The sequence below is a fragment of the Ambystoma mexicanum genome, chromosome 1q (assembly GCF_040938575.1).
Source record: "Ambystoma mexicanum isolate Mex_15411 chromosome 1q, UKY_AmexF1_1, whole genome shotgun sequence".
Taxonomy (NCBI): Eukaryota; Metazoa; Chordata; class Amphibia; order Caudata; family Ambystomatidae; genus Ambystoma; species Ambystoma mexicanum.
The window spans coordinates 124,680,001-124,704,872 of NC_090922.1; the positions used below are offsets into that span (position 1 = coordinate 124,680,001).

At 44.6% G+C, this 24,872-nt stretch overlaps 1 protein-coding gene across 1 annotated transcript in view; it reads left to right on the top strand.

The window, feature by feature from the left end:
* Nucleotides 1-6,468: 6,468 nt before the first annotated feature.
* CA5A (carbonic anhydrase 5A) overlaps nt 6,469-24,872 on the top strand; it is a 362,632-nt gene continuing 344,228 nt past the window's right edge. Inside the window, exon 1 of the mRNA XM_069636155.1 lies at nt 6,469-6,865. Within this exon, the coding sequence (XP_069492256.1) occupies nt 6,742-6,865 (124 nt within the window). The 5' untranslated portion in view covers nt 6,469-6,741. The remainder of the gene's footprint in view (nt 6,866-24,872) is intronic.

Sequence of the window (24,872 nt, forward strand, 5' to 3'; positions counted from 1 at the left end):
CATAACACACTCAACACATTCAACCAACCAATTGCAAAGTACCCGGGGAAAAAGCGAAACAACGCAGGAAAGGATCTCACGATGCCCAAGAACACCATCACAAACTGAACCACTTGAGAGCAAAAGAGTTCAGGAGAAAAGCAAACGCACCACGGATCACGATAAAACAATGCGATCTAGAGCAAGAGCAAAACAAACACCTCCACACGAACTAAAAAACAGAAAAAAAATCTCTGTGACGATATTTAAAATGGAACAAACGTCAAGGAATAAGGAATACATCATGCTGATCAGAGGAACGATACTGCACATTTTCAGAAAGATCAGTGCGTTAAAAGTCTTGAGATCAGATGATCTCACCTTGGTTGAGCCATACCACAAAAACAACAAAGCAAAATCATTTGTGCATATAGGATCTTCTGCTCCAAGCTTCTCCATCAAAGAAGCCCAGGACGAGCTGCGTCACCGAGGCTTCCTGCTGACAAATTGGTCTAACAGCAGTGACCATGAAGAAAGGAAGCGAGAAAAAACTGGAAAATCTCCGGATAGACCACAGTATATACTGAGAATGGAGAGACAACACACAAACAACCGGCGGCTGAATTCTGAGCAGGAAGAAATCTATAACACCACGCCGAGACATAGAGCCCCAAAACAAATGCGATAAACATAGGGACCCACATACATGACAAAGGAAGAAGAACCAAAGCAGACAACTTCTGCCAGATGTCCGCAAAGCACCTTAGCACCCCAAGAAAACAAAACCCCAGTAGGAACCAGGGAACCGGTAATGAACTCAGCCTGCAAAAAATTGCCGCCGGCAAACACGGACAAACCTGGACAAATGAAACAACTCTGGGCTTGGCTGCCTAAAGCACTCTCAAAAACAACAAAGAAATAGCAATCCGCGGTCCACGAAGGTGGGCCCAGTAAGAAGACCACAAAGAAACCGAAAGAAACCACAATTTGTACTTCTTTGTTTCTGCTGCAAGTAAGATTGACTTAAAAATAGGCTCATGGAACACATGCGGGTTTCAACATCTCACGAGAACAGGCGGAGTCGATCTAGGCCAGTTCGACGTACTAGCCCTACAGGAAACCTGGCTCACCGAAAAGCCATCTCTGGACGGCTTTGAGATCGTAATCGCACCGGCGGTGAAGAGCCGGCTAGGTCGCCCCTCGTCGGGCATTCTACTGGCAGTTTGATCAGTTAGCGGAATAAGCATTTCCGAAACAACTGCAACATTGAAACATCACCTAGTGACCATCTTGAATTGGACAAAATACGAGGCGAAAAAAACAGAAAAACCAGAAGACCCAAATCGCCATCATAGTGGTTTACTGGAATCCATAAGCAATCTCAGATGCAAAGTTCCTTAAGACCATTGAAAAAGAGATCGACAACATCTACGTCGAAAAACAAATCAAACACATTATTATATGTGGAGACCTTAATGCAAAATGCCAGGAGAAAACCGCAACTGCTCAACAGATCACCCGAAAAGGACCAGCAGAGGAGAGGGGCGAGCAATGGAACAAACTAATGGTCACACAAGGTTTTTACAACATGGCCCAAACCTTCCCAAACCCAAAGAGAACTCCAACGTGGGAAAGAATAAAGCAAAAGGGAACAATCGACTACATTTTTGCGTCCGAAGAAATGCAGAAGGTGATGACATCTTTCGAAGTGATCCGGGCGGCCGCAAGTGACAACCTACTGCTAGCCACATGGAAATCCACGGGCGTGCACAAAATCTCAATGCCCTTTCACCTCGAAAGCAACACCCAAGGCAATCGACTCAGGTTGACGGCAGAAAAAATAGACCAACTATCGTCAAAATACGAATCAGACTAAGTGTCGACTATCAACCGCTCTTGAGTCCCTATAAAGTAACAACTAGAAGTAACTGTCCGCTAGGGCTGGAAAAAACCCATCAGTACGACAAACAGGTGGTGTCAAAATAAGCAGCAATAAGACGCCTCAAAAGGCTCGCGAAAAACTCCAACTCAGAAGTTCTGCAATAAGAACTTGCAGCAAAAACAAAGAAATACAAATCGTGGATAAAAAGCCACCGTGCAACATTGTACCAAAAAGACTCTGAAGAAATGTTAAAAAACAGAGCTGGAAAAAACACAAGAGAATTCTGGAAGCTTATGAAACTGACGGGAGTCGCAAACAACAGTTCTCCAACAAACAACGTCAGTGAAGAAAAATGGCAGGAACACTTCGAATCCCTATTTCAAGAGCCAGTCAAATCGGGAAACCCTCTGAGAGACGACCAAGAATCACCATGGACAGACGTCTCGGACGAAGAGGACATCTTAGAAATCATACAAAAACTGAAAAACTCCAAAGCCCCAGGACCTGATGGCATCACAAACATAGACCTCAAAAACTTTCCAAACAACTGGGCACCGTTTATCAGCAGGGTCTTCAGTAACTGCACAAATTCGAGAACAATCCCGAGATCCTGGTCAACAGCGACGGCCGTCCCAATCTACAAAAAAGGCGACAGGTCAGACCCATGCAACTACAGACAAATTGCCCTTTTGGACACGATCGGAAAAATCTACGGGATGTTACTGTTAAAAAGATTTCAAGACTGGGCAAGGACAGCATCATGTGTGGAACCCTTCCAAGCCGGATTTTTAAAAAACTCCACAACAACAGTTAATATCATGTTGCTCAGTATAATCAAGAGCAAAGCACTCGAAGGCACATCCAGAATATTTCTTGCATTCATAGATGTAATGCAAGCCTTTGATTTAGTTGACAGAGAGAAACTGTGGGCGAAGCTCAAAGCTTGGAGATCCCCAGAAAACATCCTCGCTCTGATAAAAGCTCTACACAGGGAGACAACAATGAGGGTAAAACTGAACAACAACGGTCTACTGTCATCAGAAATTCCAACGAGCCGAGGAGTGAAACAAGGCTGACCTCTGGCCCCTGCTCTATTCACAGTGTTTATTGGCGACTTGAAAGACTCAGGCCAAGCCGTCAGAGCTTTCCCCCCAAAAATTGGTGGTGAACCAGTGCAACGACTGCTATACGCGGATGACATAACCCTGCTGGACCAAACTGAGATAGGACTGCAAAGGCAGCTGAACAACCTCTTAGAGTACATTGAGCAGGCAAACCTGCTAATAAACAAAGCTAAAACAAAGGTCCTTATCCTGGAACGGAACTCGAGAAGATCCAAAACCTTCCATTGGAAGTTAGAAAAAGTCAAAGTCGAAACTGTCACAAACATCAGACACCTGGGAGCAATGATTGACAGTTCAATCTCAGAGAAGAGCATGCAAAAGGAACTCTGGAGAAAAGTTTGCTCCCTGACAACACAGGCCAGAGTCCTGGACAAAAAATATGGCCGCTTCTCGCTGATACCAATACTCAAGTTCTACAAAGCCAAAGTGGTCCGCGCACTAACTTACGGCGCCGACGCCATGCCAACAATTCCAGTCAACATCTCGCAAAAAATTGAGGGTTTTTTCTGAAAATCAGCACTGAACCTGCCAAAATCAACTCAGACAGCTGCTATCAGAAGAGAACTAGGCCTCACCTCCTTAAAAGTGACGGTGGAATTCAGCAGTATATCATTATTCAGGAAAACAATTCTCCCAGAGCAACTCCCTCTTTACAAACTGATAGACACGGAAATCAAAGAAAGAAGGTGCAAAATGATAACCAACTGGGCAACACAGAAAAGAACCCAGCTCGAGCATATTGCATGCACTGAAGAGGACTTGATCCAGAATCCAACCAAAATAAAAAGGAAACTGGCAGAATTGGACTGGATCACTACCCAAGAAAAAGCCAATGCAAACAAGCTTTTGCTCCACCTCCCACCCTTCTCAATGAAACTAAACGAAACTATGCAACTGCTGCAGAGATTTCCAAATAAGCCGATGAGACACACCTTTCTAAGAGCTCGCCTGAACCTGCTGCTCACAAACGAAATCCTACACGTAAGAGCCCAATCGTGCAGCAAAACATGTTGGCTATGCAAAACTGACCAGACAGAGACAGTGCAACACCTGCTACTGGTTTGCCTGGCCACTCTACAGAGTCTACAAACATACCTACGCCCGATCTCAGAGACTTATATCGTGAGCGAAGAAGAGGTATGGTGGCAATGGTTGATGAGCGGCCAAAAAACATCCTTGTCATTTGCTACAATGAAGATCCTGCAAGCCGCTCTAACACAATGCAGTAAGGAAAATTCGACACCGCCACTTTGACAGAGCAACCAGAACTCAACAACAGCAAAATTAAATAATAGAACTTTGAATACAGAAAAAGACAAACGAATCCTTGTAAAATCAAGATAGCTTGATACACACAAGTAAAAAAAAAAAAAAAAAAAAAGAATCCCTCTGCCAGGCGGGAGAGTCTGTGTAAGCTTGGCGTTTCATCCCGCCCTCCCTTAGCTGAACTAGCCCACTAAACACGGGTTGGCTGCTGCGACCACAAGCGTGTCCTAGAGCCTGCTATCCGTGTGTAGTTGTGTCTGTGCACGCTGTCCCGCAATAGGTCGTTTGCTTTTGTAGCGTGAGTTCAATACGTGTGTATTTTCACAGTGGAGCGGTCCTTAATCGCGCATAGCGCCTATACAGCGAGAGGAGCACCTTAATTAAAGATCTGTGCCCAGCCTGCACATCACATATTCGAATCCCAGCATTAGTAGCAGTAATTAATAAGAAAAATGTACGATCTTGAGTAACAACAACCCTTATTATTTAAGAGACAATCGGGTCTTTGCAGTATAGACGGTCTATAACTGTGTGTTATTAACTCCTTTTACATTCAGTATTTTTTGATAGATGGGCACAGGATGTTGGATCTCATCCTCCCAGATCTGGTTGCCAGCTGCAGAGCACTGGCAGTCTTAAAAGGGCACGCAAATGACAGTACATGGGTCGGTTGCACATTGACTAATCACACACGCGAGAAACGTGGGGACGCCACGCTCGTAAGAGGGTGCCAGCGTGTCTCTCTGGTATTTGCCGGCCAACCCCTATTACAACACCCTCGCCATGCCCAAACAAGCCCTTCCACCTCCACCCGCACACCGCACCCACCCTGTCTCTGGTGAAGTTGTTGCAAATACCTTCTCAGGCAGCATAACAGTCAACGCCTTAGGTGCTGCTAAGCCCTTGCATGCCTGGAAAGTCAGTTAGCCTTTCAGCCTTATTTGCGCTGAAAAAAACGGGATTTGTTCGCCATTCTGCCCGCAAATCCCCACTTGTTAAACAGGGATTTGCGGGAAGAATGGCGGAGAAATCCCGTTTTTTGGCGCAAATAATCCATGAATCATTAGTGTTCTTGAGTTTAGTTTATCGGCAGCTCGTGTCCTTTTCTGGGCGAGGTAGTTGCTTTCAGTTTCTGCACAGTTGCAGTCACTTTCAAGGCTGCGGGTGTTTCTGCCAATCTACGTCAGTTTCTGGACAAGTCTCCGTTTGTGGGTCGTTCGTGTCTGGGTAATTGGTGTCAGTTTCCTGGCAGGTGGAATCCCTTTCTGGAAAGTTCCTAGCTTTGTCCATCTCAGTCGGAGTCCGGTTTGGGGTGCCTGGCGTACGCCTGGGCTGCTTTTGTCGGTTTCTTGGGTGTTGCTGGAGTCGGCGCTGGTCGTTGGGACGGCTCTCACCGGATCCGAGATCCGGCACCAGATGTGTAGCCGGATCTCGGGATCTCTGGGTTGCTTTTAAAAAAATAAAAAGCGAGCCCACGAGGGCGGGGTGCGGTGCAGCTTGTGCACAGTGCTCTGCTCGCACAGGGCAGATTAGATCTCCGAGCCCCCACCTTGGTGGACTCAGAGTCTAATCTGCCCCACGGTGCAAGCAGGCTGTGCACACGGCACATAGCATTTTTGTTATTTTGTACCCCCCCCCCCTCCTGCTTTAATTTCCACTGTGCATCCATTTCCTTTGTCTCCCTGGTGTTTACTCTTAGTTGGTTATACTTCTTTGTATAACCAACTAAGAACAAACACCGGAGAGACACACGGAGCCAGCACACATTCAAATCTGACCTCTATAAAATGCAGCACATCAGATACGTTATATATTATGTGATGTGCTGCATTTTTTAGAGGCCAGATTTTAATGTGTGCTGACTCCGGTGACACTGTGTAATTTTGTCTTGTTTAGGTTCGTGCACGGAGTAAGCGTGTGATTTGTGAGTGATGCTGTGGGCAAATGTTATGCGTCTGCATACTAGCTGCCAGGGTTGGATTGGGGCATACAATTGTCACGGCTCCAATGCAAAAGTGGCCCACAGTTGCACATGGCCATTCATTCCTTTTGTGCCCGAATGTTTGATATTGCTGTTTAAACTATTATTTTGGATATTTCCTTTGAGCGGAGGTCAACTGCCAGCTCTGCCCCCTCTAAGGCCCCTCAGACACCGCCCCCTCCCCAAACTCCACCCCCACCACGGCCCTTGTGGGATCCCCCACCAACCTTTTTCCATTTCCACCACTGGCTGGAGTCCTATTCAGGGCAGGTCATTTTAGTGACCGGGCTGTCAGTTCCTTGGTGAAAGTCAGTGGCTATGATTTTGGAAGCTGTCGCTTTTTTGTGTATCGTTCCACAGTGAGCCTCCCTCTCTTCCCCGTCAGTCGCCCACTTATTTATGGGCGTGGCCTTCTCGTTATTGATGCCTGAAGTCTCTGGCCTGTGTGTTACATCGAAGAGTTCCTGGCTCCGAGCGGTGCTGCTGCTGTCCCTGCCCATCCGTCCATCATGAAGGCTGGTTTGAAGCTGCTGCTGTCGCGCGCTCTACTTGGCGCTGTCCGGACTCCGCGCTACTCACCGGGCAGAGTCTGCAGCCTGGCAGCCTGCTCCCTGCAGAACAAGAAGGCGACATGTGAGTACACGAGCCCTTACACATCCTCGTGCAGGGCAGACTAGAAGGAACGTATGCACAGCGGTGGGGATTACCTGCGCATCTCACGTCTTGCAATTATTTTTGCCCCACACTCCTTCCCATTATTTTGCATCTCCCTTATCCCCATTACATGTGAAATCTATTTGCCCATTTCACCCCTTACAATTTACGGAGCTTCCCACTCGTGTTATTATCCATGCATCCCACTTGTACATCACACTTTTTCTCTTTATATCTGAATCCCATTGGCGCATTTCATCTCTTGTTGTTAATTGAGTTTTTACTATTTATTGCCCTTACCTGTGCACCCCACTTATGCATCTCACTGCTTCCCTTAATACGTGAATACCATTTGTGCATCTCACTCCTTGCCAGATCAAGCTTCTTACTCTTGCAATGACCAACTCAGCTCACTAGCACACCCTTTACCAGCTCAGCCCACTTGCACATCTCCATGCGTCCCTTTACCAGCTCAGCCCACTTGCACATCTCCCTGCGGCCCTTTACCAGCTCAGCCCACTAGCACATCTCCCTGCGGCCCTTTACCAGCTCAGCCCACTTGCACATCTCCGTGCGGCCCTTTACCAGCTCAGCCCACTTGCACATCTCCATGCGTCCCTTTACCAGCTCAGCCCACTAGCACATCTCCCTGCGGCCCTTTACCAGCTCAGCCCACTTGCACATCTCCCTGCGGCCCTTTACCAGCTCAGCCCACTTGCACATCTCCCTGCGGCCCTTTACCAGCTCAGCCCACTTGCACATCTCCCTGCGGCCCTTTACCAGCTCAGCCCACTTGCACATCTCTCTGCGGCCCTTTACCAGCTCAGCCCACTATCACATCTCCCTGCGGCCCTTTCCAGCTCAGCCCACTTGCACATCTCCCTGCGGCCCTTTACCAGCTCAGCCCACTTGCACATCTCCCTGCGGCCCTTTACCAGCTCAGCCCACTTGCACATCTCCCTGCTTCCCTTTACCAGCTCAGCCCACTTGCACATCTCCCTGCGGCCCTTTACCAGCTCAGCCCACTTGCACATCTCCCTGCGGCCCTTTACCAGCTCAGCCCACTATCACATCTCCCTGCGGCCCTTTCCAGCTCAGCCCACTTGCACATCTCCCTGCGGCCCTTTACCAGCTCAGCCCACTTGCACATCTCCCTGCGGCCCTTTACCAGCTCAGCCCACTAGCACATCTCCCTGCGGCCCTTTACCAGCTCAGCCCACTTGCACATCTCCCTGCGGCCCTTTCCAGCTCAGCCCACTTGCACATCTCCCTGCGGCCCTTTACCAGCTCAGCCCACTTGCACATCTCCCTGCGGCCCTTTACCAGCTCAGCCCACTTGCACATCTCCCTGCTTCCCTTTACCAGCTCAGCCCACTTGCACATCTCCCTGCGGCCCTTTACCAGCTCAGCCCACTTGCACATCTCCCTGCGGCCCTTTACCAGCTCAGCCCACTATCACATCTCCCTGCGGCCCTTTCCAGCTCAGCCCACTTGCACATCTCCCTGCGGCCCTTTACCAGCTCAGCCCACTTGCACATCTCCCTGCGGCCCTTTACCAGCTCAGCCCACTAGCACATCTCCCTGCAGCCCTTTACCAGCTCAGCCCACTTGCACATCTCCCTGCGGCCCTTTCCAGCTCAGCCCACTTGCACATCTCCTGCGGCCCTTTACCAGCTCAGCCCACTTGCACATCTCCCTGCGGCCCTTTCCAGCTCAGCCCACTTGCACATCTCCCTGCGGCCCTTTACCAGCTCAGCCCACTTGCACATCTCCCTGCGGCCCTTTCCAGCTCCGCCCACTATCACATCTCCCTGCAGCCCTTTACAAGTGAATCCCATTTGCGCATCTCACTCCTTTTCATCTTGAGCTGGAGAAATACCCCCATGCTTGAAGGGTCTACAGTTCATGGAATCCCAAATCAAGTCAGAGCTTGAATTTCTGAGTATCCCGCCGAAATCCCGGATTGCCAGCTTGGAGTCAAATCTGTGGAATGTAGCGGGGAGGCTGCAGGCGCCAGCATGAATGCTCTTGCGATCACATGGCTGTAAGGCCGCATGTCTATATGTGGTTTTCTGAGACGGCCTTCAACTTCGGCCAATAATGTACCCACATTTGGATAACTGGACAAGCCCATTGCTCCTGTCTCCCCTGGTAATGAAAACAGAACGTCAGCAGTTAAGCTTGGGGACAACTCTGAGCTCTTTCTAATTTCAGGGCAGATTGAGAAGTGAGGGAGCAGTTCTATCCCTCCAAGATGGAGGCTATCATCAGAGACCTTTGGCGTTTCTCCTCTCTGTTGAGGAATCATGATGCAAAGTAAAACAGACTGCAGAGTTGTGTCATATGTCAACTAAAGGGCAGAATAACATCTCCTTCCTTCAATGTCCAAGCCATCAAGTTAGACAGATGAGGAGAAAATAATCGTCCCTCTCTATCGACTGCTCTCATTCCAAAGATAGAGAAGATGACAGCCACACAACCTACACAAGTTCTTCCAATCATTTAGGGGCCTTTCTTTTTACTCCAGGATTTGCCAGCTTTTCACCGCCTGTGACCTATATATCCCCTTCTAGTCCGAACGCCAAGGTTTCCAGGATGGCTTCAGATTCCTAGATCCCTTACCCTTGGACGGAGATATCCCCTCCATCAAGTGGCGCAGGGGATTTCTTTTTGCATTACCCACAATTGCCATTATCGTCATGGTCCTCCGGAGGACCATGACGATAAGGGAAAACGCTATCATCATGGTCCACGTCTGTACAACAATGAGTTGATTTCCTCCCCTGAGACTAATGAAAGTAGAGCTCGACTGAATTCTCTCCAGTATCCACGTGTCCTTTCCCTTCCTGGCGACTGGCGGGGCCCCGCTCTCAGCTCTCCCCCTCCTGTTGAAAGCTTGGATCATGAGTCTCTGTCACCGTTGTTTGACCTGCGAGCTTCAAATCGCCATTCAACATTCTCGTAAACTTACTCTTCAGTCTTATACAAAAAACGTATTGAGAAAAATGTGTAAGTACCCTCTTTTTTGTTTTTGGGGGGCCCGACTCTTGAGGGTTGTATTAGTTCAAAAGGGAAAAGAAACGCGTCAAGGCTACCCCTCCCTTCAACGCACAGGTAATGCGAAACAACCTACAGAGGGCTAAGGTGTACTTCCATTGGCCATTCATGATCAAATTAACAGAAATGGGCTGTCACTGTTTGCAGGATGTGAAATCACCTCTCTGTTACTAACCTCACTCTTTTAGAACTAAATGTTCTGTTATTGTGAATGACAACTCAAGTCGTATGTTTGTTTTTGTTTATATTATGATACCTTACTCAGAATAAATTTTGTTTTAAAAGCATCATAACTTAAGTAATATAGGGGCCAAGCAGCCGATGGCAATCTTCATTATGCTGGCTGGGCACACATCACCAATGCAAACAGAAGGCTTCAGGCTGTTAACGATGTTCATCAAATCATCCTCCGAGATTTGTTTAAAGCAAAACTCAGGAGATAGATTAGGGTATACAGTTGGTCACTTTTATTCTTGAGAACATTGTTGTCCATATGAGAAGAGTTTGTACAGTGTGCTTCAATAGTGGCTGGATAAGAGTTGATTTTCACTGTAAAACCATGTTGCATTTCAGTGCACCGTGTATCGCTTTTTGCTGTAGCAGGGTGGGTGCTATTTATTCCCTCAATCTCTTTGAGAACAGAGAACAGTTCTCTTTGGCTGGATTTTGCTTTGAGGATCCTGCTAGAGAGGTTGGCTTGTTGGCTACATTCCCTTACACTAGGCAACATAGTTCCACTTGGAAAAACATTTGCAGGGCCACATTCGGTTCACAGTCTACCCCATGATGGTCTTTTATTTTCTAAGGCCTCTTAATGGTAATATTTCGGCTTGTGAACTCTTTCACAATGTAATGAACGATGAGGAAGAGCAATGATGAAGGGGCAATGACCTGATCACATGTGGTAATGCCCAGTTCTCCTCGTCATATGCTTCCCCTACCCGATCAATACATTGCGCCAGAACTCCTTGGGAATGGTCCATCTATACACCTTTTTTCCTCAGGTTTGTGTCTCTAGTAATCGGATGTTCAGTCTTTTTGGAAGACATTTTTGGGAGCTACTGAGGAGTGGTCGGTGGAGTTATTTCTAAAAGAGTTTTAAAAAGGAAGAAGTATCCACGGGTTCTTCGGGTTGCCGCCCGGGGGTTGACGACACCCCTTCACAACATAATGAAAGGGACAAGCGATAGTAAAACTCGGGATAAAGAGAATTATCATAGATAATTAGGGCATTCCTTCTACATTTCATTTGTGCATCTCGGCTGTTGCCATTGCCCGTTCATCTCATGTGTGCTTCTCGCTCCTTGACACAAACCATTCATCAACATTCTTGTGCAGCTCATGGGATAGGGAGTGTTGGCTGCAAAAGATTTAGTCGAAGGAGAATTCATTGAATCTTTTAAAACAGATTTTGCCCCAAATATATGTGAAGGGTGGTTTAAGTGAATTACTAATGTAGGGGTTTTAATTGGGGGGTTCGCCCCCCGAATATATTCATGGCAAAATCGACTCTATATGTCTCACCTCTTACAATCACTGGTGCATCTCACTTGTGTATTTTATTCACTGCTGCTGCTTGGGCATGCTACTTGGTATTGGTATTTGCATTCAGCACATATTTCATTGGTATGGCCCAGTAGCCCTTTTGGTGGATTATGAGATGCTTTTCCACAATACCGTAGATTTCACCGATTCCAATTTCACCTACTCAGAAATCTTCACAATTTATTTTTTCTTCAAACTGGTTAGGTAAGTAGGTACATTTAAAATCATAGATGGGGTAATGGGTTAGGAAAATGTAAGGAAAGTGGGAGGGTCACAGGGGCTTCCCCCGCGTAATAAAAAAAATGTGAAGACTTTTTTTTAAAGATTTTTCCTTTAGGTGAAGTGGATTTGGTGAAATCACAGACATTCGCTTTTCCATACAGATCTGGGTTTTTATTTAGACCAGAGCCTGGGTATTTGGGTTAGGTCCAGACTTTAGTCTTGGGGCCTCACTACGTGTATGGTGGCAACAGTAAAAAAATGCATAATTCTAAACATCACTAATTTTTAAAATGCCTCCTAATTATGATTCAGAATCTTATTAGAGATTTACTGAATGTATTGCGTGGGGTATCCCATCTTAACTCCTTTGAGTAATTTCTGCGTAGACCACGAGTTAAATATCCCATGCAACCCACGCAATAACTCGGTGGTATTTTAAAAGCAAGTCATTTTTAACATACTACAGGGTTTCACCATTATCAGCATGCTCATGACAAGACCCTAGCTAGCAGAGATCTGGAGTGCTGTTGCTTTTGGGGTGTTTTTAGAGGTCTTGGTGTTGGCTCCTGATGTTCCATGAAGTTCTTGAGTTCGTGTCTTATTAGGTGTGCTGATGGATCTTGGTATGGACTAGTATACTACGGTCTGGCCTTGCCACATGTTGTCTGACTTAGATATCTTCTTGTGGTTGTAGGGTTTGCATCTGTTTTGTGTATTGGTTAGAGTGAACAGCTGGGGGAATGGATGGCTTGATATAATTTGAATCAATTGTTTCTAACCCTCCTACTTTAGCCATATCCTGGGCCTACATGCTCAAGAAAACCCGAGCAGTATCCCCTGAAGGATCTTAGAATGTAGTCAGTGAGTACATAGAATCAGTGGTTATTAACACACTCTCACGGCACTAGAATACAGCTTTTTCCATATCATACCCTCTGATGTCAGCCAATGAAGTGCCACCCTAAATTCAACTTATTCAGCTAACTTTCAATCCTGCCTCTAGCTTGGTCCAAAGCAACAACATCTTCTACCTTCCCTGTTCTAGCTGCTGTTGCTGGAAGTGTATCTACAGTTCTGAATTTTATTATTTCATGTCTGGCCAAGAGGATCAGGTAGCACACCAACGTTTTTCCTTCTTCGATACAAGTTTTCATATGAACTGGTTGTCCACTGCTTGGTGTGATTGACAGTGGACATCCTACTCCTTGACATTTCGTGTACATCTTACTTGTGCATCTCTCCAATTGCCAATCTCATTTGTTGTGCACCTCACCCCTTGCCATTAACTACATCTCACATCTGTTCCCATTACCTGGGCATCTCATGTGTCCATCTCCCTACTTGCCATTGCCTATGCATCTCAACATCACAGTCGAATGTCCATACACAATTCACCTTACATCTATCAGGAAGACCTGGGAAAACATGATCAGGCAAAAATAGGTTGTGGTGATTGAAATCTTTATTATGATTGCGACAACAGACAGGCCTCTGACGTGGGGAGTGGAGGAGGAGGCATCTTCCTGCCTATAGATAATAGGTATGGCCACCTACTACATGGCATAGTTTATCTTTGTTACCAGGGATAGAATAATAGTCTCTATTTTTATCTCACGGGATAAATACACCTCTTGTTATTGTAGTCTTGTGGGCTCTCGAGAACCCTCAGCAAACCTTTCCTTCAGTGCCATTTCTCCCAAGCAAAGTCTCTTGCTTCCCTAATGTAACTGGATAGGTTCTGTAGTCATCAAAGTATCTAGCAGTTGTTCTTTCTCTTCTTCTGAATCCCCGCAGAGGAAATAAAATCAACAACATACAATCATTACCATCAAAATTATAGTTTCTAATGCAGTTTTTTATTGTAAGAACAATATTTTTTCTCCATAAATAGTCTCTCTGTGTCTTTTCCCCAGCATTATTCATAGTCTCTTGGTAAAACTTGCCAACCTGGTCCCGGTGGGTTTCTCTCTGTGGCCACAGGATGGATAGCATTCCGAAGGTGGGCCAAGCACTCCTGTTGCAGAACTAATCTCTGCTGCCCTGACGTCCATGCATGTCCACTCCACTGCTATTAACACACACAGTTACCAATGTAAACATTGGCAATTTATAGGCTCTCAATGCCTACCCATGACCAGGGCTATGGTCTATGGCCTTCACTTTTGTGGGTGTAAAGTGACCTTGAGCTGTGGCTTAGCTAAGAGGTGAGAAATCAGCTGAAATCAAAATGTCTCCTCGAGCGTGTTACACCACGCTGACCGAGCCTTCAGTAGGATGGTCCGCCATCGTCAAATCACTACTCGTGCACATACGCAGAAGAATGTGGATGCAGCACTCATATCTGTCTCCGGCCGACAAGTGTTGTGGTTCCCGCTTGTGGGCTGTAGTGCCCCTGGACCCCTGGACCAGCACTGTGCAAAAACCCCAGGTTAATATCTCCGCTCATGGGCCCGCATAGCTGCCCCCATAGCAGTGACTTCCTTCTGATATAACAATTGCTTTAAAGGCCCAATAGTGTCTATTTCCTCTTCCGATGGATCTCCCTGGCTGTTGACCAGAGGGTTTGTGCTTACCTTACATATAGGCTGATTAAAAAGTCTGGCCGTTTAATATGGCATAACAAAAATATTCTGATTAATAATAAGGTCTTGAACCGCAGATCATGGATAAAAAAAGGAATCAGATTCATTCAACAAATTATACATGGTCCCACCATTCTATCTCTTCAGAAAATATCCTCCAAATATGCCATTCCCAAAGCAGACTTTCAGTACTACAACAAGTTAATTAACTCCTGCTTATACACACTCAATAACTTTTCTAATGAGGTTCTTTCTCCAGATGCCTTCAGAGTATTACAGCTTACCATGATCAACGATGTGAGAGCCTCAAAATGTTATAATATGCTCACCTCTACATCTGAAGTTTGCTCTGTTCGTCTTAAATGGGAACAAGATCTGGGTTGCACATTTGATGATCACATTTGGTTCAGTCTGTTCTCTAAAATTAAAAATGTATCTGTCTCAGCAAATATAACACAACAATATTTTTTCTTTATTCATAGAGAATTTATTACTCCTGCTAAGTTAGCAAAGGCCAAAACAAATCTTGATGCTAAATGCTGGACATGTGGTCTGACCCCTGCTTCATTTAAACATATGTTTTTTGAATGTTCATTTACTTTTAGGTTTTGGCAAGACATTTGGAAGTTCATTAAGGTCATATTCTCTGTTAATATTCAGCTGTCCTTTTTTAATGTCTTTCTAGGCAGTATAGCTTTAACAACTAATATCTCGCCGGACTCAGCCAAACTTTATGATTTATTGATTTGCACAGCCTTGAAATTTATTACAGCTAACTGGAAGGATTTTCGATCTCTCTCCACCAGAAGATGGTGGAACTCTATTTGTAATATTCATAAAATGGAATTGTGTATGGCTAATGATTTGAATGCAATCCCCAAATTTAATGCTAAATGGCTCTTTTTCATCCGCTATCTTAACTATTTCAATGTAACTGCACATGGTCCTGAACCTAGATAACCATTTTGAATCTATTAGATATTTGCCTTTAAATTCATCCATATGCTTGTCATATACTATTATTATAACTGCAATAACAGTTTGAACAGATATAACATTATACCCACCTTCCCCCTTACTCTCCTCCCATTTGTTTCCAATTCCCCCTAACTTATTTTCATTGCAGATTGGGTATAACAAGTCAGATTCCATCTTCTATTGCTTTCATAACCTATGCTCGAAGAACTTTGCAAAATAATACATATTGTTTAATTAATGTTTTAAGCATTATTAACTTCTTCACCTATTATTATGGCTATTCTATGTTTATCTTTAGCAATTAGTTCCTCTAGATGTCTGTAACTTGTGAACACATGTATTATCATTATTTCTTAAAAAAGAATAAAAAAACAATAAAAATAAAAAAAAGGCTGGCCGTGGTAGTAGACCTCATGTGGCAGCACCCTTTTCCAGGTTGTGGGATGGACTCGCGGATTCTCGCCATAACATCCTGGGCCCAACATCTAGAGCAGGTGGTGGGAACCAGGTCCCGGCGTCATCCCCGTCGCCCCCCACCCCACACACACACATACACACACATCCTCAGGGGCAAACTCGGGACAACGTTACAGTCGATATTGTTGAATTTGATATGATGTGGGTATTTGTGCACTTTTAGGTGTTCTTTATTGCGTTCAAGTACACCCAGAAAACATTGAATGCCATAACACTCTGCAAACAGTTTGATTGCTTTTGTACTTTCGGTAAGTACCAGTTACATATTCATTTTCCTCTAAAATAGTCAATAGTTGACATAACAGTTGCCAGTTGCAAAAAGTGCACTGTTAAATACATAGGGCCTCATTGCGAGTAACCCAGTACAGTAAACCCGCCGGTACTACCAGCTCTGACATTGTTTCCCAGACCGGGTCACTCTGAGTCTGCCGGTAGGTGCAGTGAACAACCGGCAAGCCTTACCTGCCGGTAGTTCAGGCCCCTACTGGCAGAGAATTCACTGAAGACCGGCATCATTAGCAACGGTGCTGGTGCTTCAGTGGTTCCCATCCTGTGGGAATGGGAATTTACCGTTCCGCCGCCCGTAATCTTCTGGTTAACACTGGGATATCGGGCGGCAGAAACAGTAAGCTGAGATTGCCGGTAGCACCAGCAGCCTACTGGCAATCCCGTAATGAGGCCCTATAGAGTGTCTGATTCACAGACAGAAAAAATGCACACAAACCTGCAAGGCTTTATTTTGCATTCACTAAATGTCTTTTGCATGTCAAAGATGTGATACATCTAAAATAAGTAAGGAAAAATTTAAGGTGAAAAGATTTAGTGATGTGCTACAGTGTCGAAATTTAAGGAAAGGTATTGAGGGAAAGAAAAAGCACTTGTGCCAAAGATGTAAGAGGAGAATGCAGAAAGTAAAGGGATTAGGTAAAAGCAGAGTGTGAAAAGGAAAAGAACAATCAAGTGAACCTCCCCGAGCATGTGAGCATTGAGTGGTGGAACCAAAGGAGGCTGATAAAAGTAATTTACGTGTGCTTCCCTTATTTGGTTGTGCTAAGTATACAGTCTGACTCTTTCAATGTCCACAGTTGTGTTTGCTTTTGCTCCTGATCTGGGAAATATGGGGATACCAGTGCCGGATCATCAGTGTCCCAGTAGGTTAGAACAAGTGAGGGAGTACTTGGTGTTATTGGAATTCCAGTGTTTGGCCATACTTTGGGCCTCATTCCAAGTCTGGTGGTAACCTGCCGGTGCTACCGGTTGGTTGATTGCAGACTTTAACACTGTTTCTTCCGCCTTAGATCTCAGTGCCACCAGGACATTACAAGTCGCGGTGGCCCAGCATATCAGGCAGGGGAAAATGTTAGTCCCCACTCCTGTGGAATCCCATAGGTACCATTGCTAAAGGTGCCAGTCCTTCCGTGACAACTCTGCTTTCCGGGGCCGATGCTCCCGGCAGGTCTGACCTGTCGGGTGCACAGGCCCAGGAAAGCATAGTTGTAGTCTGCCGGTCCGGAATGGGTGCTGGTACGTTGCTACTGGTACCCCTATGCCTGGACCGGCAGACTCATAATGAGGACCTTTGTTTGTACAGGTCTTCACTAAGTTTCATTTCATTGCATATCAGTGTGCCTGATTTGGAGCAAAACTACAAATCAGGTACACTGGCACACATCGAGAAAGAAGGATTTTGGAGGAAAGGGCACTATTTAAACTGTAATACTGTAATGTTTTTCAGAGACTTCTTTTCATACTTGCCTGTGGAGGTTGTAAAAAAGCACGAAAGCCTGCAAATAAGCAAACAAATGTCTTTGTTAGCCTAATCAAGGTATTGACTTGTTGTTTTCTTTTAGATCAACACTCTACTCAACCCTTGGCTAACACGGGACAAGCAAACTGAACTATATATGGGATAAAACAATTATTATTTATACAGTACTTAATGCCAGATTGCTCTGGTTTCTAAGCACTGTAATAATCAATGTCACTATTCTAACCTACTTGTGGGACTCAATTTATTGACATTGGAGTTGGATATGGTGAAGAGCGGATTTGGCCTGACTGAGAAATTGATCCCATGGCACACGGCATCGCCCTCGTTGTGCAATTCTCCCAACAACGCATTTACTTCAGTAACTGTGCACAGTAAAGACTTTGATGTATCTTTTATCAATGTTTTTTGCTGAAAATATCTAGTGTTCTGTATCCCATTGAGATATCTATCAGGATGTCATAGTTGCCTATGTCAGATATTATGACTTGTAACACCCTCCACATGATTTTAGGTGTATTTTGGTAAGTAACGATGCTTAACTTTATTCCCTATAGTTATATAAATATATGACTATACGGTGTTGTTACTTGCAAATGAAAAGAAACTTATTTTGAAAAAAGAAAGTCATGTGGCTCTTCCTACAATACGCCATTATTGTTTCCTAGAGGAAAAAACAAAGATCTAGAAACTGTTAAAGTGGAATTTCCTGCTCAAGTCTTCAATAACGGGCTCAAGAGGGGGGTTGAAGATGATTTGAAGTTGTCACATACCACATGGTTTCTCATCTCACCATGCAGCCCCACAGATGTTTCCAATGACAACTCACATGATCCTTCACCACTGATTACATGGCCTAGGGATCATGGGAGTTGATGTCCAACACATCTGGCGGGGCCGCACAATGAGTAATGCTGTCCTCATGGCATGATTGGCGATTTCAGTGTCTATTCTCTCTTCATAGCTATATTCGTTCAAGCATTTTTATACCATGCTCATCTAGAGTCACCTTACACTGTTTCATCACTAGTAGTCTTAGCTAAACCAGATAGGCAGATTTGTCTAGCAGCCATTTTGGTTTTAACTTACACCTTGCTTGCAGTTGCAATACAATAGCCTTTCCATCTGTGAATCCTCCTTTGAAAAGGCTGCTACATTCCTTGTGGATGCTGGTAAGAAGTCTCACTGGAACAGCAGCAAGACCTCTCCAACAATCTAGTCCAGAGGACATCAAGATAGAAACTATGAATCCCATACACCAAATTCCAGACCAATGGTATGTGAGGACAATCTGCTTGGGGGTTTCTGGGTGCTGATCTCTTCCCTCTCATTTCCACAATCTCAGAACCAAATCATTTGTTTACTATTGGTTCAACCTGACTGGGGCAAATGACCAATGCTCTTTGGTTTGCCTTAGATGTGTCTCACAGATGAGTGGGATCTACAAAAGGGACTGGAATAAACTCTGGGTATAAAAATACGGGTCATTAACACACAATAGCCTTCTATCAAGCATAAACAAAAGAAATAAAGGTATAATTAATCTCAATATTGTCTGCTCAGTTCCAGCACTCATCGTGACCACTTGCAGGTTACATACAGTTATTTCTCAAAGTTTGGTCCACCGCACAATGCAATATCCTCCACGGAAATTGATCTCAGTGTTAAGGTTTCCCACATTCTATGATGACCTCCTCAAATTCTTGCTATGCCTTAGCTCTCAGTCATGGGTTTAAAGTTTTTCCTGTACCATGTGAAGTCTTCTTCTGAATGGGGCTCCGTCCAAAGGTCTTTGCCACCTCCCTTTCTCCAGGTGCTGTCCATTACCCTCACTCCACTTTACTGCGCCTGATCTTTTCCTGCTCTACCTCCTTGCTATAACACAGGCTCATACCTCCTCTCACCGTGGTCTTGGCTATTTCAGATTGGTGCCTACACATCACCTCGGGCTAAACTTACCCACTGAATGTTTTCTGGGTCTACTGCCTAATATTCTCTGTATCTCTTCCTGGGGTTGAATAAACTCCTCCTCGTGAATCCCCCAAACTCATTTTGATGTTTTGCAACCTTATCCTCCTTACTTCTACCACCCTCCTCCTGATGACTCCCAAACCCCTCTTGACTTCCACCAACCTCCTCCTAATGTCTCACAACCTTCCCCTCTTGACCTATACCCACCCCTTTCCTTCAACTCCCTTCTTGCTCCAATCTCTCTCCTCTCTTTCCCACCTTTTGTCAAATTCTTAGGGTCAGCTTTGACTTCAAACTCCCACACCAAATGATTGAGAATATGGCATTATTTGGCCCGGTAAGCCCTCTTCCTGGTTAGGACTCCCTGTAAGGATCAGCAGGTATATTGCCAAACTGCTGATGGAAAAGGATTGACGGAACTTAACAGGCTCACTCTGGACCATTGGGGAGCTTTGTGTCTGGGTCAAAGGGGTGTTCTGCCATGTTGGATTTCACAGTCTTCCCACTGGCGTCCCTGCAAGCTGCCGCTGCCCCGCTTGTAACCTGGAAGTGCATACGCGAACTGCCAGAGCAAGTAATCCAACTCTCTTGCTGTTTGGGTCTCACGAAGTGGCTTGCATTACAAATCCAAGTGGGAATTTCAGGCTCACTCAGTCAGTCCTGCATAGTGTGCCTCTTTGATTCTTTCATCTATGCGAGTCCGTTATGAGGCTTGCATAGTGATCCACCAAGGGTCGTTGATAACTTTGTGTCGGTCCATTAACTGCGTCAGGGTTGACTCTCTCGTGCGGTCGGAAATCTTGGAGGTGCGCAATCATTGTCTCTCAAAGAGATAGTGCTAGTAACGCCACGCACATTTGGAGAGCATGAGCAGCTGTATATTACCTGGAATAAACCTGGTATTTTGCAGATAATTATACTAAGATTCTTAGGGCCTCATTACACGGAATGCGGTAAACCATGGTGCTATTAGCACCATGGTTGCTGCCGGTACCACCATGGAGGAAAGGGGAATTACCACCCCATTCTAAGGTTGGCGGGCCAGTAATTCCCCCTTTCTCCATGGCCCTTCCCCATTCCCATTTTTGCCCCATAGGGCTCAATGGGAATGGGGAAGGAGCTAATTACGGTACCGTCTACACCAGCCGTTAAGGTCGGGGCCTGCAAAGGGACCTCGTAGTAAGGCGATAAGGGTTTACCGGTACCGGTAAACCCTTACCTCATTCCGTGTAATGAAGCCCTTAATGTCTTGGGGCATATCTTTTGAAGGATCAGAATTCGTATTACTCTATGACCTGGAGACAACTGCATATGTGGTGTTGAAATAAATGGACAGCGAACAATGTTTTAAAAGGCCATATTGTGTGTTTTACTTAAAAACTTTACAGACATTTAATCCGTAAAATTACATCACATATAATAAAACCATTACTAAAAACCTTTGCGACAATTATAAGATTCAGTGATGGTAAAAACATACAAAGAGTTCACAGTTAAAATTTGATTTAAAAATCATCTTCTAATATATATTTTTCCTCATAAAAGCAGGCACATCAGGGCCCCTTACATGTATTGAGATGTAAAGAAACATAGACAGTTAATAAGCCTCTCCAAATACCAAATGAAAGGAATGATTTGCCGCTATTGCTAGGGCCGCCGTTGGTTCACATAGTAAATTGTGGAAAAGCCTTTCCCATGCTTCTTTGCCTCAGAATACCCAAAATGTACCCAGAAGCTTGCCTCGAGCTTCGTAAAAATATGTACATTCAACAAATAGGTGATGGAGGGATTCCAAGCCACCATTACAGAACCGGCGGGTTCCTTCCGCCTTTGGAATCCGTTGTCTTGCATCCAGCATCACTTTTTTTGGATATAAATCAAATTGTGGGCGCAACATTGCAAATGTGCATTTCCTAGAGGGATGTTTTTGCGTAAGGACTGATATGGAGTTATAGCCTTTCACGTTATAAATAAAGTGGCTAAAGATCTTATATGTTGATAACCTAACTGTTCTCGGTCCAATCGTGCTCATATAGACGCTTCTTGACTTTATGTGGCCAATAAGTCCTCTTCCATTACACCTATATGGGACATGATTTCAACACATGAATCTGCCCACATTGTTAGGGGTACACACCTCTGGGAAACCATCACTGCCCTTAGTTTAGTATATAAGCTACCATTTGGAGGTACAATCCACCCTTTATAGAACTGTAAATGTGCCATTATTCCTGTTGACTTTGCCCATAATTCTTGTATAAAAATGACATGCCATTGTGAGAAAACATAGCCATACTGGCTGCACCAATGTATACCAGTATGCCCATGTAAGGAGACTAAAATGATGGCTTTGCCCATAATGCCAGTAAAAAATGGCATATTACTGTAAGAAAATATGCCCATGCTGTTAGGCCAGCACTCACTTTGGCTTTGACCATATGCCCCTCTCTTCCCCCACCTTCACAGAATCCCTGCCAGACTCCTATGATCATTGATCATGGGGAACTGGAGAACCTGCCCTTCCACTCATTCACTAACATTACTCAGTGGCTGTTCTCCTGCCTACATTTACACACACATTCATGTTCATTTAACCACATTCACCAGCTAACCTCCCCTCACCTCACAGATACACACACAGACACACCCACACAAAATAATGCAATATTCGCGACCTGTGGTGATGCCAGTGAGCTTCTCCTATGGCCCGGGCTCCCTGTTCCATAGGCTTCCCTATGCAGGAAGCAGGAACTGGAAGCACATTGCATGGGTTCTTCTGCAATCTCTTTCTAATTCCCGGCCCAGTGATCATAAATAGGTTTCCAAGCAACTCTTTCACCTCACCACCAGCAAAATGCATGTATTGTATTGTAATGGCCAGTGCTTTATGAGGGATGGCTTTAATAAGGGGACTTGGCCTAAGTGTTGGCTTGGCTAAGGAGGGTGCAGCAGCCTGGTTCAAACAATACACCATGATACCCTGTAAACTGTATTTTCTGCCCATCAGATTGGTCTCAGGTGGTCTTGTTTGCATTCATTCAACATATTGTAAATGAATTGTTGTCTGAAAACAAATGACTCTCTCAATATATAAATAATTCCATCAGTAAGCAACTCACCCTTATTCAGTAAGTACATCACCTATGAGTAAGGGGAGGTTTTAAAATAGCACCAATGTGGGTCCTGGCTGCTTTGAATAAAACAAAGAGAATTTTGGGAGCATAAGAATGGCAACAGATCTTTATATTTGAGAAATATGTCTGTGATAGCGAGTCAAGCATGAAACCTTCTGAGCAGGTAAATGCACACTGGGCTTGATGCTCATTTCATTTGTTACAATACTCACTAATCACAAACACAGATAGGAGACACCAGTTTACGCTTAAGCAGAGGACAACATCTAATTTCCTTTAATGCAGTCTTTCAAAATGTGTAAATCAATCACTCTTCACAAGTTCTTAGCCTCAATGTTACACTGCTCTACAGACAAAGTCTCAAGGTTCGGCCAAAATGTACATTCTTAAACCTCGCGCCTTGAAAAACACTTGTGTATAGGCGCATTATAAATGCCATATCATATCATATGCTTCCTAGTCCACCCCAGACCTATCAAAACAATAATCCAAGCAATATCTTCTGGGAATGCCCTTCATCAAGCTATTTGAAGTCCAGACTCATCTAAGCCTTCCTACTTTCTGCCAGGTAATAGTAGAGCTTTGCAAGGTGTTAGGTTAAATATTTCATTGCATCTGGCTCCTTCTTATTTTTTTATATATTTATATAGCGCCGGAGTCCGAAGGCATCAGGGCGCTTGACACAGACATAAGGACATGGGTAACGGGACAGCATAGATGATGTTCTAGAATCTGGGTGGTGTAGGACTAAGATTCCGGTGCTCTTGTAAGCTTTTACCTAAAAAGGGAGGTTTTAAGTTTCTTTCTAAAAGTTAAGTACTTTGATTCTACTCTCAGTTCGGTTGGTAATTTGTTCCATCTCATGATTGCTTTGGATGAGAATGTTCTGCCAAGTCCCTTAGCTCTTTTAGACGTGCCAACTAACCGTAGGCCTTGGTTTCTAGATCTGAGGGTGCGACTTGGCTCGTACAAAGCACTTAGTAGGCCTCTTTATGCTTCACAACAAGACCTTTCCTTCTCTTAAGATTCACAACTGTTCCCTCTTCGACCCGTGTTTCCCTCAGGATCAACAACTGGATCCTCACGGTCCTTGATTTCTCATAGTATTCATAACTGGTCTCTTCTGGACCTTGATTTCTCTCAGGATTATGTGCTCAGGTTGAATAGTTACTTCTCCCTCCGATTATTAAGGTCCTTTTCAGACAGCCAATATTGTAATGCTTTCCTACCATGGGTCAGGGTCCTCTAATTAGTATCCTGAATGGTTGCAGGTGAAAGGCCTAGTTGTTTGAGCATCTAGTTCCCCCAAGGCTTCAACAGGCACCTTGGTTGCTTTCTCCTTCCAGAGCTTTCATGCCTTCATGATCCTCTGCTTGTGTTCTTGCACCCTCCTCCACTGGAGTTGTTTTGCTTACCAAGCGGTGACGTTTCCAGCGTTCCTCTCTATCTCTCTCTCTCTCTCTCGCTCTCTCTCTCTCTCTCTCTCCCTCTCTCTCTCTCTATCTCTCTCTTTCTTCCTATCTCTCTCTCTCTTTCTCTCTCTCCCTCTCTGTCTGACTCTCCCCCTGCATCAATCGTAGATCAGCAGGTCTGCTTTCTTTGGGACTCTCTTTGATCTGGGCTTAAAAGTCTATCACTTTCACCCCTGCATCTCATAGGTTGGTACTGCCTTCCCCCAGCGAGGCAACAGTCTCGCAGGCATAGTACAGTCTCCCCCTGTATCAAGGGAGCTCCAGCACACACACCTATTTTCTCAGGACACCAAGTGATCTGACCTACTTATTTATTTCAGTTGTTAATAGAGTGAGGACTAGGCACAAATGCATCAAAGCTCTTTATAATAAATACATATATATTCAACAACTGCATAAAAATATAAAGCAGTAACAAAGAAAATATTAAAACATTAAGCTCATAAAAGTAGTAATGAACACGTGTCTATACATTATAAAAATCATTGAATTGATCAATCATATTGTTACATTTTTTTATTTTTATTTAATTTATTGTGTTTCAGTATAAAACTTGACACATTTACAAAACAAAACAAAATGCAATGTAATGCAATATAATACAATACGTTAGACAATCAATCAAGGTACATTAGGACTGTCATTAAATTATTGCCATACAAAAGATAAACATATAAATGTAAAAATAGAAAACCCCAAGAACCCCAAGAACATGCAGTTATAAGCGATCAGTCAATCAATCGGTCGCTCCCTGATTAGCATTCTGAACAATAACGTTGC